Source organism: Schistocerca americana, chromosome 2, assembly GCF_021461395.2.
Source record: "Schistocerca americana isolate TAMUIC-IGC-003095 chromosome 2, iqSchAmer2.1, whole genome shotgun sequence".
NCBI classification, from domain to species: Eukaryota; Metazoa; Arthropoda; class Insecta; order Orthoptera; family Acrididae; genus Schistocerca; species Schistocerca americana.
In genome coordinates this window covers 247,018,951-247,034,333 of record NC_060120.1, presented here as the reverse complement: position 1 = coordinate 247,034,333, position 15,383 = coordinate 247,018,951, and the positions used below count along the sequence as shown (strand labels likewise).

At 37.5% G+C, this 15,383-nt stretch overlaps 1 protein-coding gene across 2 annotated transcripts in view; it reads left to right on the top strand.

Moving 5' to 3' along the window:
• The window catches only part of LOC124595519 (adenylyl cyclase 78C-like), a 736,208-nt gene that overhangs the window by 619,534 nt on the left and 101,291 nt on the right, over positions 1–15,383 (top strand). For both annotated transcript variants that reach the window (XM_047134287.1, XM_047134286.1), the window contains exons 8-9: positions 10,944–11,093; positions 14,732–14,868. In XM_047134287.1, the coding sequence (XP_046990243.1) occupies positions 10,944–11,093; positions 14,732–14,868 (287 nt within the window). The remainder of the gene's footprint in view (positions 1–10,943; positions 11,094–14,731; positions 14,869–15,383) is intronic.

Genomic DNA, 15,383 nt, shown 5'->3' with positions numbered 1-15,383 from the left:
GTCAACCAGATTTTCAACATTCTTCTGCAGCACCATATCTCAAATATTTCAGTTCTCTTCTGTTTTGGTTTTCCCACTGTACTTGATTCACTACCGTACAGTACCGAGCCCAAAATGTAGATTCTTAGATTTTCTTCCTCAGATTAAGGCCTAAATTTGATACTAGTAAACTTTTGACCAAGAATGCCCTCTTTGCCTGTGCTAATCTGGTTTTTATGTCTCCCTTATTATGTGCGTCATGGGTGTCTCCCTTATTATGTGCGTCATGGGTTATTTTGCTTCCGAGGTAGCAAGATTCCTAACTTTGTCTACTTCATGATCTCCAGTTTTACTTTTAAGTATCTCACTGTTCTCATTTCTGCATCTCATTACCTTTGACTTTTCCAATTTACTTTTGATCCATATTTTGTACTTTTTAGACTGTTCATTCAGTTCTACAGATCATGTAATTATTATTCTTTCATCCCGAATTTTAATACCGCCCTTGAACCTTTGTTTTATTTCTGTCATTGCTCCTTTGACGTATAGGGGTGGTTAAGATTGCATCCCTGTCTTACACCCTTTTTAATTCAAGCACTTCATTCCAACCTTGTTGTTCCCTCCTGGTTCTTATACATTTTTTATGTTACCTGTCTTTCCCTATAGTTTACTCCTATTTTTCTCAGAATTTTGGACATCTTGCACTATTTTACATTGTTAGTCAACAAATTCTGTGATAGTGCCTTGATTTTTCTTCAGTCTTGCTTCCATTATTAAGCACAACATGAGAACTGCCTCTCTGGTGCTTTTACCTTTCCTAAAGCTGGACCAATCACATGGAACCGATTCTCAGTTTTATTTTGCGTTCTTCTGTGTATTATTCTTGTCAGCAGCTTGGATGCATGAGTTGTTAAGCTATTGTGTGACAGTCCTTGCTATTATCTGCTCTTGCCATCTTCATAACTGTGTAGATAGTATTTTTCAAGAGACTCATTGTACATCAACTGTCACATAGATTCTATGTACACCAACTTGAGTAGTTGTGTGGTTGTCACTGCCCCCAACAATTTTAGAAATTCCAAAGGAACTATCTATCCCATCTGCCAAATAATTTCGATCTTTTTTAAATTCTGACTCTAATACTGGAGCCCCTGTGTCATCCATATCGACTCCAGTTTCTTCGTTTATCACATTATCAGACAAGTTCTACCCCTCATACAGGTCTTCAGTGTACTCTTTTTTGCCAATCTGCTCTCACTTATGTGTTTAACAGTGGAATTCCCACTGCTCTCTTAATGTTACCACCATTGCTTTTAATGTCACTCAAGGTTCTTTTAGACTTTTCCTTATGCTGAGACAGTCCTATTGGTGGCCATATCCAACATCTCTGATTGCCCTTTTTAGAGATGTTCACTCTTCTCCAACTGAACAGCCTACGGTATCCACATTCTCAACAAACCTCAAAATCTTCTCATCGTTCATCAGTACGTTAGTATCCGACTTCCTAAGACATCAAATCTTTAGAACAGTTCTCTTAAACATCAGTCTTTCTTCATCATTACTAACTTGTGATATGAGTCTATATCTGCACCTGGGTATGCCTTAAAATACAGTATCTGATTTAAGAATCTGACCATGATGTAATTTATCTGGAACCTTCCTGTGTCTCTAGGTCTTTACAAAGTGTACCTCCTTTTGTGATTCTTGAGCGTAGTATACACAAATGGATCACTACAGGTATCAGAAAATCATATGCAGAGAAACAATTCCTCTACAGAGTTACGAAAACATGTCACACAACACCAGAAATTGATAGGTATTTTAAGCTATAAAATAATTCTCAGAAAAGCAATAAAAAGCGTCAAAATGATGGAAAATGACAGCTGCATAAGAAGTGCATCCAATTAAATGAAAGCTGTGTGGAATACTGTAAAGAGAGAAACAGTAAGTAACAAAACAAAAACTAATAATATACCGTTGAATGAAAATTTGCACACTATCTGTAACCCAAAGGAGGTAGATACTACATTTAACAGTTATTTTGTAAATGTAGCAGAAAAACTTATTGAGCAAAAGGTCATCCATTAACATCCCTCACTAATAACATCAAAAATTGAACAGGTAGAAAACACAATATTTCTCATACCAACTAATACCCAAAAAGTATGGCAAGAAATCAAGCTTCTAAAATCAAAACAATCACCAGGAGTAGATAACATACCAGATTTTGTTGTAAAAAAATGTGTAGACTTAATTTCTGAACCACTGGCGTATCTTCTTGTGACTCCGCCCTTCTCAACTGGCAGCTTTCCAACATGTTTAAAAATTGCTAAGGTTAAACCTCTCACAAAAAGGAAGCCAGGAAGAGGTGTCAAACTATAGTCCAGTTTCTCTACTGTCTGTTTTTACTAAAATTCTAGAGAAACTCTTTTATAAAAGAATGTCAAATTTCATAAATAAATATAACATTCTAAAGGCATTTCAACATGGTTATAGGAGAAATCACTCTACTGAAACAGCAATCTTTTCTTTTCTTTCTGCAGGCCCTAGATAGGCAGGAACATAACTCAAATATATTCGACGACTTGTCAAAAGTGTTTGATACCATCAATCATGATAAATTACTAGGTAAGATCCAGAACTGGGGTATTGGGGGAGCAGCACATAACTGGATTAAATCATACCTCCTTGAAATAAAACAGCTCATAGAGATAACACATGAAGTAAATGGGACAGATGAAACTCCTCAGTCAAATTTATTTGTTGTCAAACATGGGGTTCCCCAAGGTTCCATATTGGGTCCAATCCTGTTCCTACTATATGTAAATGATTTATATGTAAACAATTAAAAAAAGCTATAGCAATTTGCAGATGACACCGGCATCTTAATTACAGGAAGTAGCAAAGATAAATTTGAAAATGACAGTAAACCATCACAGAGAAGATAGTTGATGCACACAGTTTGATAATAAACCTGGAAAAGACTGTTGCATTGGATATATTCACTATCCAGAATAGGACATCAGCTGATCCTCCAATAGAAACAAGTGGATAAAAAATTGAAAAAACACGGGGTACAAAATTTCTCAGTGTATGGATTCAACAAAACATGAAGTAGGTTACACATGTGGACTATGTGAATAAAAAACTGAGCAAAACATGTTTTGTGGTGAGAATAATAAGAAACAGTATATCACATTATAATCTCAGGACCATATATTTTGCATATGTTCATTCAATACTGAAATATGGTGTAGTGTTTTGGAGTAATTGTAGAGCTAGTCAGAAATCATTTACATTGCAGAAAAAGAGTATTAGATTAATGGAAGGGTTAGATCAAAGATCACCATGCAAGCCACTATTTAGGAAAAATAAAATACTACCACTTCCATGTATTTATATACTGTACTTCAAAATGTGATTATTATAAAAGGAAAACTAAACAGTGGCAGTCAAAGAATCACCCGTAATGAACCACACAATACAAATAAATGATGTACACTTACAACAGACAAATACAGTGCTATTACAGAAAGGCATACTCCACCTTCGCATCAAATTGTACAAAGTGCTACCCAAATCCACAAATATAATAATGGGCTTAAACAAGTTCAAATCAGCTGTGAAGGATTACTTGGTCGAGCACTGTTTCTATACTGTAAGGGAATATCTAGAAAAACAAAACTGCCTCACTGATTGAGACTGTTTTTATAAAATGTGTAGAGTAAGCAAATGTTGTACAACTTTATATTTTGGTAAAATGATGTCTGAAAAAAAGAAAAAATCCAGGAATGTCTATTGTAGTTAATGAATAGTCCAATATCTTTTGTACATTGTACAGTCCTAGATTCACAGGACCAATAAATAAATATAGCAGCTGAAATTTGTTGCAGGACTCAATTAGTCATTCCCCTCATGAATTTCTACTGCCAAGCCCATATTCTCCTGTAACACATTTTCTATTCCTTTCCCTACAACCACTCTCCAATCCCCCACGTTCACCTCTCTTTATATATTGAATTACCTGTTCAGTATCCTTATATATTTTCTCTATTTCAATTTCTATCAGACTCAATACTGTTGAGAATCTCATGTCATCACTTTATTAGGCACAGCAGAGAGGTCCTTGGTATATGCCAGACTGTTGCCATGTTCTCTATTGATCAGGAACTATATTCAGTTCTTTCTCCTGATGATGAAAGTTGTTCCACATCCAAATGTGACTTCGTACTACAACTGTTGTTATTGTTGGGGTCTTCAGTCCTTAGACTGGTTTGATGCAGCTCTCCATGCTACTCTATCCTGTGCAAGGTTCTTCATCTCCCAGTACCTACTGCAACCTACATCCTTCTGAATCTGCTTTGTGCAGTCATCTCTTGGTCTCCCTCTACGATTTTTACCCTCCAGTACTAAATTAGTGATCCCTTGATGCCTCAGAACATGTCATACCAACCGATCCCTTCTTCTAGTCAAGTTGTGCCACAAACTCCTCTTCTCCCCAATTCCATTCAATACCTCATCATTAGTTATGTGATCTACCCATCTAATCTTCAGCATTCTTCTGTAGCACTACATTTCAAAAGCTTCTATTCTCTTCTTGTCTAAACTATTTATCGTCCATGTTTCACTTCCATACATGGCTACATTCCATACAAATACTTTCAGAAACGACTTCCTGACACTTAAATCAATACTCGATGTTAACAAATTTCCTTTCTTCAGAAACGCTTTCCTTGCCATTGCCAGTCTACATTTTATATCCTCTCTACCTCGACCATCGGTAGTTATTTTGTTCCCCAAATAGCAAAACGCCTCTACTACTTTAAGTGTCTCATTTCCTAATCTAATTCCCTCAGCATCACCCAACTTAATTCTACTACATTCCATTATCCTCATTTTGCTTTTGTTGATGTTCACCTTACACCCTCCTTTCAAGACAGTGTCCATTCTGTTCAACTGCTCTTCCAAGTCCTTTGCTGTCTCTGACAGAATTACAATGTCATCAGCGAACCTCAAAGTTTTTATTTCTTCTCCATGGATTTTAATACCTACTCCGAACTTTTCTTTTGTTTCCTTTACTGCTTGCTCAATATACAGATTGAATAACATTGGGGAGAGGCTACAACCCTGTCTCACTCCCTTCCCACCCACTGCTTGCCTTTCATGTCCCTTGACTCTTATAACTGCCATCTGCTTTCTGTACAAATTGTAAAAAGCCTTTCGCTCCCTGTATTTTACCCCTGCCACCTTCAGAATTTGAAAGAGAGTATTCCAGTCAACATTGTTAAAAAATTTCTCTAAGTCTATAAATGCTAGAAATGTAGGTTTGCCTTTCCTTAATCTTTCTTCTAAGATAAGTCATAGGGTCAGTATTGCCTCACGTGTTCCAACATTTCTACGGAATCCAAACTGATCTTCCCCGAGGTCGGCTTCCACCAGTTTTTCCATTCGTCTGTAAAGAATTTGCGTTAGTATTTTGCAGCTGTGACTTATTAAACTGATAGTTCGGTAATTTTCACATCTGTCAACACCTGCTCTCTTTGGGATTGGAATTATTATATTCTTCTTGAAGTATGAGGGAATTTCACCTGTCTCATACACCTTGCTCACCAGATGGTAGACTTTGGTCAGGACTGGCTCTCCCAAGGCTGTCTGTAGTTCTAATGGAATGTTGTCTACTCCACCCGGGCCTTGTTTCGACTATGGTCTTTCAGTGCTCTGTCAAACTCTTCACGCAGTATCATATCTCCCATTTCATCTTCATGTACCTCCTCTTCCATTTCCATAATATTGTCCTCAAGAACGTCGCCCCTGTATAGATCCTCTATATACTCCTTCCACCTTTCTGATTTCCCTTCTTTGCTTAGAACTGGGTTCCATCTGAGCTCTTGATATTCATGCAAGTGGTTCTCTTTACTCCAAAGGTCTCTTTAATTTTCCTGTAGGCAGTACCTATCTTACCCCTCGTGAGACAAGCTTCTACATCCTTACATTTGTCCTTTAGCCATCCCTGCCTAGCCATATTGCACTTCCTGTCGATCTCGTTTTTGAGACGTTTGTATTTCTACATTTTTGTATTTTCTCCTTTCATCAATTAAATTCAGTATCTCTTCTGTTACCCATCTTTTTACCTACCATTTTGCACTTCCGGTCGATCTCATTTTTGAGATGTTTGTATTCCTTTTTGCCTGCTTCACTTACTGCATTTTTGTATTTTCTCCTTTCATCAATTAAATTCAGTATCTCTTCTGTTACCCATATTTTTACCTACTTGATCCTCTGCTGCCTTCACTATTTCATTCCTCAAAGCTACCCATTCTTCTTCTACTGTATTTCTTTCCCTATTCCTGTCAGTTGTTCCCTTATGCTCTCTCTGAAACTCTCTACAACCTCTGGTTCTTTCAGTTTATCCAGGTCCCATCTCTGTAAATTCCCACCTTTTTGCAGTTTCTTCAGTTTTAATCTACAGTTCATAACCAATAGATTGTGGTCAGAGTCCACATCTACCCCTGGAAATGTCTTACAATTTAAAATCTGGTTCTTAAATCTCTGTCTTACCATTATGTAATCTATCTGAAACCTGTCAGTATCTCCAGGATTCTTCCATGTATACAACCTTCTTTTATGATTCTTGAACCAAGTGTTAGCTATGGTTTAAGTTATGCTCTGTGCAAAATTCTACCAGGTGGCTTTCTCTTTCATTTCTTAGCCCCAATCCATATTCACCTACTATGTTTCCTTCTCTTCCTTTTTCTACTGTCGAATTCCAGTCACCCATGACTATTAAATTTTTGTCTCCCTTTATTACCTGAATAATTTCTTTTATCTCATCATACATTTCATCAATTTCTTCATCATCTGCAGAGCTAGTTGGCATATAAACTTGTACTGCTGTAGTAGGCGTGGGCTTCGTGTCTATCTTGGCGACAATAATGAGTTCACTATGCTGTTTGTAGTAGCTTACCCGCACTCCTATTTTTTTATTCATTATTAATCCTACTCCTGCATTACCCCTATTTGATTTTGTATTTATAACCCTGTATTCACCTGACCAAAAGTCTTGTTCCTTGTGCCACTGAACTTCACTAATTCACACTATATCTAACTTTAACCTATCCATTTCCCTTTTGAAATTTTCTAACCTACCTGTCCGATTAATGGATCTGACATTCCACGCTCCGATCCGTAGAATGCCAGTTTTCTTTCTCCTGATAACGACTTCCTCTTGAGTAGTCCCCGCCCAGAGATCCGAATGGGGGACTATTTTACCTCCGGAATATTTTACCCAAGAGGACACCATCATCATTTAATCATACAGTAAAGCTGCATGCCTGCAGGAAAAATTATGACTGTAGTTTCCCCTTGCTTTCAGCCGTTCGCAGTACCACAACAGCAAGGCCGTTTTGGTTAGTGTTACAGGGCCAGATCAGTCAGCAGTCAGTCATCCAGACTGTTGCCCTTGCCACTACTGAAAAGGCTGCTACCCCTCTTCAGGAACCACACGTTTGGGTTTATTATTAAAATTATGATCACATGAGATATCATATTGTGTGACGAATACCAAACAGGGCCACAAGGGGATATTGGACATATACAAAGAAGAATAGCATGAATAGTTTCAGGTTTATTTGATACATGGGAGAATATTGTGGAGATGCTGAAAAAACTAAAATAGCAGACACGCAGAAATGGTCACAGAACTATCATGTGAAAGATAATTGCAAAGTACCAGAGTTAAGCTAGAAATCTAGGAATATACTACAACCCCGATCATATCAGTCCCATAGGGATCATGAAAACAAGATTAGACAAATTACAGTACACACAGATGCATGTAATCAGTTATTCTTGCCATTTTACATTTCTCAGGGAAATCAGAAGAAGTCCTTATAAGTGGTACTATGGTAAGTACCCTGTACCATGCAGTTTACACTTGTTTGCAGAGTATAGGTGTTGATGTGTTTGCTAGTTGTTTTAAGTATGGAGATGATTATTCATCACAGTGGCACAGCGAATGTTTGTGCAAAAAACACAGTTAGGCATACTGGACTTTTTCATGCAAATATAAACTAGAAAGAAACAGTGGGGCCTGTGCAAAGCTTTCGCACTTTTATAGTTTTTACTATTGACAGTATTTTGAATAAGTGTAGTTGTTTTGGTATGGGTAGTATTGGGGATGGAAACATAATTGTATATACATTCCCATTTGTTCAAAAATGTGCTTTGCAATCAGAATGTTTGTCCTAGCTTGTACAACAACCAGAGACAACTATCAATAGGGCAATGTAACCTGTAAGTTTAACTTGATAAACATTTTCAATTACAGTAAGCACATTAGGCTGTGGTAGCAATAGGTAAATCGCAATTTGAGGCAACAATGACATATTTGTCATTTCAGAAGGTACACTGATCAGTCAAAATGTTATGACCACTGGCCTACTTTTGATGTAAACCTGCCCAGGCAATAACAGCGTCACCTGGCAAGGAATGACTGCTAGTTGGACACATGCACAGTGCACGTAGTATCAGTGAGTGTGCTGTCCAACTGTAGAATGGGGAAGGTGTACAAACCATTTGAATTTGATCAAGGGCAAATTGTGATGGCCCGGAGGCTCGGCATGAGCATTTTGGAAAATGCAAGACTTGTTGGTTGTTCAAGGATTGCTATAGTGAGTGTCTCCAACAGGTGGCGAATCCAAGGTGACACCACGTTCGGACATCATGGAACTGGGTGGCCACCCCTCATTACAGATGGATGTCATAAGTTGGACAGACTGGTAAAATAGGACAGATAGTGAACTGTAGCAGAACTTACATCAGACTTTAATGCTGCGCAGAGTACAGTGATCACACAGTGCACCAAACACTCCTAACATTGGGTCTCTGCATCCGATGACCCATGCATGTGCCAGAGTTAATGCCATGGCATCAGCAATTATGACCAAAATGGTCATGTAGTCATCAGCACTGGACATTGGCGCAGTGGCAGAGCATTGTATGGTCTGATGACTCCCAACTCCTTCCTCATCGTACCAATGGCACGGTGCAAATCTTTCGTCATCCAGGAGAACAGCTCCTTGACACCCTTACTATGGGACAGACATAAGCTGGCAGCAGCTCCATTATGCTCTGGGGCCCATTATGGGCATCCATGGGTCCAGTGGAGTTCATGTGAGGCATCATGACAACCAAGGAGTATCGTACACTGATTGCAGACTACGCACACCCCTTAGTGATGATCATTTTTCAACAAGATAATGTGCCATGTCCAAGCCCAGGAGTGTGATGCAGTGGTTCAAGGAACATAGTGGCAAATTGGAGTTGATCCACTGCTCCCTCCAGCTCACTAGATCAGAACCTGATTGAACACATCTGGAATGTGATTGAATGCGGTGCCAGAGCTCAGGCCCCCCCCCACCCGTCCTGGAATTTTCAACAATTTGGTGACTTTTCTTTGCTGATGCGGCGGCACCTCCCTCTAGCAACCTACCACGGCCTGATTGCTTCTGTACCGTGACATGTCGGCACTGTTATTCATGCCAAAGGTGGACATACCAGCTATTAGGTAGGTGGTCCTAATGTTCTGGCTGATCAGTGTATATTCGTTTAATGGGCATGGTTATTGTCAATGACAGTGCTGTACATAAATAATCTGCTTTGTAAGTACTTTAAAACAAATGGAATAGTGTTTGTAATAAGATGATATGAATAGGGAGTCTCTTATTTGTGATTAATAAGTGATCTTCGTAAAATATAGGTATGAAACTGGGCATTGTTGATGCCTTTTGCCTTATATTTAAAAGTCATTTTGATGTAAAATTTCCCACAAATAGTAAGTTTTAGCAAAAAATTTGCATGCAGTGTGAGAAGCCGTTAAAAAATCATTTCTAATGATACTTCATTCATCCATGTACAATCAGGTTGTGTTGAGAAAAAGGGATATTGATAAGAAATTTCACAAAATGAAAAACGTAGTATGGTGTGATTATAATGTCAGTGAGTTGCAGTTGGGATCGGCCAACTTGTACAAATACATGGGTGTAGAATTTTGTAGTGATATGAAATGAAATGATTACATGGGCTCAGTCTTGGGTAAAGCAATTAGTAGACTTCAATTTATTGATAAAATACTGGGGAAGTGCAATTGGTCTGCAAAGGAGATTGCTTATGATTCACTTACGAGACATTCTAGAAGACCGCTCAAGTGTGGGACATATTTATCTTTTGTACCATCCAAATTTCGGCTTTTATGGCATTATCATGTACAGTGTTAAAGGTTGTTAGATCAGTATTAAGTCATATTTGTTCATACAACTTAATTATCATCTAACTGCCTTTAGTGCTACATTTGAAAATGGCATAAAAGCTAAAATCTTGATAGTGCAAAAGGTAAATATAATAATACACATTCAAATGGCAGTTTTCTCTTTTAAAAAGATCACAGGTTTGTTTAACTTGTGAAAGAGCATCACAAACATGCTGAAGAAACTGAAATGGCAGACTCTTGAAGATAGATGTAAACTATTTCGGGAAAGTGTACTAACAAAGTTCTAAGAACTGGCCTTAAATATAACAAATCATCGCTCACATAGGGATCGTGAGGACAAGATTAGAATAATTACAGCACATACAGAGGCATTCAAACAATCATTCTTCCTGTGCTCTATATGTGAATGGAAAATGGGAAGAAGCCCCAAAAAGTGGTACAATGAGACTTACCATCTGCCGTGCACTTCACAGTGGTTTGCGGCATGGATGTAGAAATAATATATATATTGTAGATAGAAGGCTACACAATTTACGAGTATATATTTGTATCCAAAGACGATTTCTTGGCATGTATAATTACTTCACATATTTCCTTAAAAACTAAAAGCTGTCCCATATTTGCGTAGTGGTTATATGTATTCTTGAATGATGTTCTTGGCCACAGTCAGATGCTTGAGAGGGTCCCCTTGTTCCAGGAGACACACTGCCTGCGCATCAAACTTTTGGGAGACTGCTACTACTGTGTCTCTGGTTTGCCAAAAGCACGTGCCGATCATGCTCACTGCTGTGTGGAAATGGGGCTGCATATGATCAAGGCTATTCAGCATGTACGCCAGAGAACACAGGTAATTTTCATTTTCTGTTCTGTATCTCTGAAATACGTTTGAAATGTGTTAAAACAGTGTCATTCACATGTTGCTGCCAAATTCAGTCAAATTTACTTCTCTATACTGTGCTTATCAAACTGTCGTCTTACATGTTTTCGTACATTAGGACAACACCACATCGAGGTGATTCTGCACCGATGGGAGAACTGTCAAAGTTACCTCACACCCTTCCTGCATCCCAACCATCCACCACAACCACCACCACTACCACCCACCATAAAACTAGCATTCAAACTTTTTTCTGTGCAGATTTTACAGATTTTATAATTTTCTGAGTGGTTTTAAGAAAAATTAAAATAATAAAATATTACTTAAATGAACTACATTGGTGAAAAATATTGCACACTTTAAATTAAATGCTTGATTGTGGTAAATAAATTACTAATCATATAACCTTTCTAATAATAATCAAAGCAAAATTGGTATCTTATTGTTTAGAGCACCTACTGTATGCTGGTTTCAGTATTATGCATAACAAACAACATATTTTATTTGCTCCTCATAAATTACTGATAACCAGTATATAAGCTGTTAATTAGAAATAAAATAAAATGAGCTATAATTCAAGAGTCAAGCAAATATCCCTTTACAATAGCTATAATTAAGAGTTAAGAAAATATTCGTTTACAAGAACAGTTTTCATACATTAGCACCTACTCGACAATATTTTGGGTTCTACAATACAGTAACAAAGTACCAGCAAGAACTCTGTTGTTGAACAAGAGCAAACAGTGTGGGAATCCGCTGTATGAATCGTTGAACCTGAGCAAACTGTGTAGCTGCTTTGTCCAGAGCATTTAGCTGGGTTATTTCTCCCGTGTATTTAAATTCTGAAACTTTCTTTATTTTTCCATATTTTGGTTCTATGTACAGTGGAACTTCGATTTTAAGTAGGCCTACTCCAATTTTATGTTTTTCGTGATTCTGTGCCATAAATTTGTAGCCTCTGTGAAAGTCCATAAGATCAGTGCTAAAAATTCCCTTATTTTAGGTTTTTTCCTAGTAAAGTTTTCCTCAGTTCTACATTCTTACGAGATATCTTTCTTGACTTCATCCAGTTTTCTTCCTATTGATGTCTGGTGTGACTGAACAGCTTATAAGTGGCATAAAAGACAGACGGTTCACACTGTGGGTGGTGGTGGAGTTAAGAGAATATTTTAGGTTGTTGTGAAGAGGGAGAAGTGAAAGAGAAAATGCTGACATAATTCACAATCAGTGTTGCCAACACAATTTGCAACATTTAGCTGCATTGCACAATTATCATACAACTACTGCTAGGTGGCAAAGGAAAAAAGGGCAGTCAACATGAAGTGTTCCAAGCCGAGCCAATACCTTTTCTTCTGCCACTTAACTCAGGCTCATATATTTACAATGTACAGTATTAAGCAACAATATTGATCATCAGTCTCTTTAATACAAATACTGAGTCTTGAAGAATATGCTCGATCAGAATCAAGGGAATGTCGGTCATTTCCAGCTAGTGATATCTTACTTACTGGTGACTTGTTACATCACCAACAACCAGCACAGCCATCACAACACACTAATACACGTAATAAGTTTATAGACTGTAGCTCATGAAACATTCAAAATTCGTAAAGTACTGGATTATAAAGCATAATCAGGTACATAAGCTATAAATCAAAGTTTATGCAGGAATTTTATTCTCCTCCTCCTAGGCAGCAATTTTTCCAACACTCATGATGTCAACTGACATAACCAAATCTCATAGCCACAAATAAACAAGAAATAAATTTCAAAATTTTACATCATATTATAAACTTATTAGGAAAAAAGTGAGTTTTGCACACTCGTAATACTGTAATATACCTAACTGAAAAACTATCACTTTTGCTAATTATATATGAGGTAACTGAGGGCTTCTAGCACATAGAATTATAAACAACAAGCTTAGTCGGTGGCTTGTTCCAAAGAATGGCTGATGTGATTGGTGTATAGCAAATGAACTGACTGTGGCTTCCACTTATGTTTAATTTATATAGTTAAACCTCATACCCCCATAGTGTGCATTAATTTTACTTACAGTAGTTCCGCTTGGAACCTATCAACAGAATATTACCTACTGCAGCCAACATATGCTACTCCAATGGAGGCTACTCCATTTCCTATGTGCAGCACCACAATTAGTAGAATGTGGTTAGTGAACAGTTGTTCATCTTTGTTGTAGCTCTCAGTGGTCTTTAATGCATTATGATGGCAGACAGATTGTTATAAATGGCATGGATTGATGGGACAAAGGAACACTGAAATCACAGCAGGCTTACCTTTATTTTATATTCATTGGTATAAATAAGTGAAGGAAAACGTGTGTATATATGTGCTTTCGCAAAACCTGCTGTATGTACACTACAGCAAACGATGAGTTCGAAGTGCAAATGGCATGTGCTGCAGTACTGCAGAATGTTCCACTTTGACTATGCAGCACAATGAACAAGGAAAAGTTTACAAGCAATACACTAGAGGTCACTGCCTTCACATCACCAGAATATGCTGTACAGGCATTGGCTACAGACAGAAAACACACAGCCCCACATGTCAGATTCAGATACCTTCCACCGCACTACACAGTTTTTGGTTCAATTCACCACATTCATCAATGTTTGCTTTTGTCTGGGTAAGCACAAAGGAAAGACCTCTGAAAAATATGTGTTTTGACATAGAATTTGTGGTTATAGTGTGTCAAAAAATAGCTCGATTACCTTCTACCCAGGTACAAATTTCAATTTTTTAGTAAGTTTATACTTTCTGTTACACATCTGTGATTTTTTTAAGAAGTGATGAAATTCATTACTGCATTGTACATTTAATTTCCTTCACTTGTACAGATACTGTGTAATGTATTGAAGAGGATTATGATTTTTAATCATATATGCCAATTACATATGTTTTTGCTGATATTTTGGGGGTTCTAACATTTTCCTCGATTCTGCATTCTCCTCAATTTTGCTTTTTTTAAGTCTAGATCACTTGAAAATGTGAAATACGGGTTAACATTTGTCATGTGTATGAAATTAATAACCTAGTTTTTTTCTGCTAGCTCTTAGAGAATGTTTATCTGTTTTGTTACATCTTGTAGGTTCTCTGCTAAGATTGCTAAATCATCAGCAAAAGCTAAGTTTTTACTTATTCCCTATTGTCCTTTTCTTTTTACCATTCTTGTACTGCACTCTCTGAAACATAAAATAATAAATGGTGACAGTCTGTGCCCCTGCCTCTCACCTGTTTGAATTTCAAAATATTTGATATTTCACCCAAAATTTCATCTTTGGAAATTGTATTAGTCCAAATTTGCTTAATGAATGCCATTTTTTTTATTGCCAGTTCCAAACTTTGATGATATTGAATAATGTGTCACTATCTATGGAATCATAGGCTTTTCTTTTTAAATCAAAAAAGGATACATGAAGATTTTGGGCTCAGTTTCTGATTCCCGATTAAGAGCTTTACATTTAATTTCTCTCTGACCGATGATTTTCCTCTCCTAAATCCTCCCCGGTATTCCCCTTATTATGCCTCTCAGTGTGTATTTAAAACAATAATTCTATTAATTCAAGAACTCATCTTTCTTGTTACAGGTAGATTTAAATATGCGAATTGGCATACACTCAGGTTCTGTTTTATGTGGAGTACTTGGGCTGCGGAAATGGCAGTTCGATGTTTGGTCTTATGATGTAACTCTTGCCAATCACATGGAAAGTGGAGGTATTCCAGGGTGAGCGTTTTAATTCTTAATGTCTGATCTCTTTTCCACATGATCCTATCAGACTTAACACATTTACTGCTGTTAAAGAGATGAGATGAATAAAATATCTTTCATAACTTCCAGTGTACATGATCATCCCTCACTCCCTCCCTCTCTCCCTCCCTCCCTCCCTCCCTCTCTCCCTCCCTGCCTCCCTCCCTGCCTGCCTCCCTGTCAAACACCCACACACAAACACACACTCTGTCCCCCTTTTGATATATAGAGTGTATCATATTTAGTGATGTAAATGCATACATTTGAAAGTACACGCTACTAGTAACAAATAAGCCCAGTCAACTTGGGCTCTAAAATGCATACCTGAAGCGCTATGTATACTTCTTCATCCTTGGTATGGTGTAACAAATCCTTTCTACTGCAAGCTTTTTCCTTTCCATATTTTGAGAGGCGGCAGTATGGAACAAAAAAAATTTGGTAAACGGGGGCTCTAAAGTGCATCCTTTAAGAGCTGTGAGCACTTGTTTAAC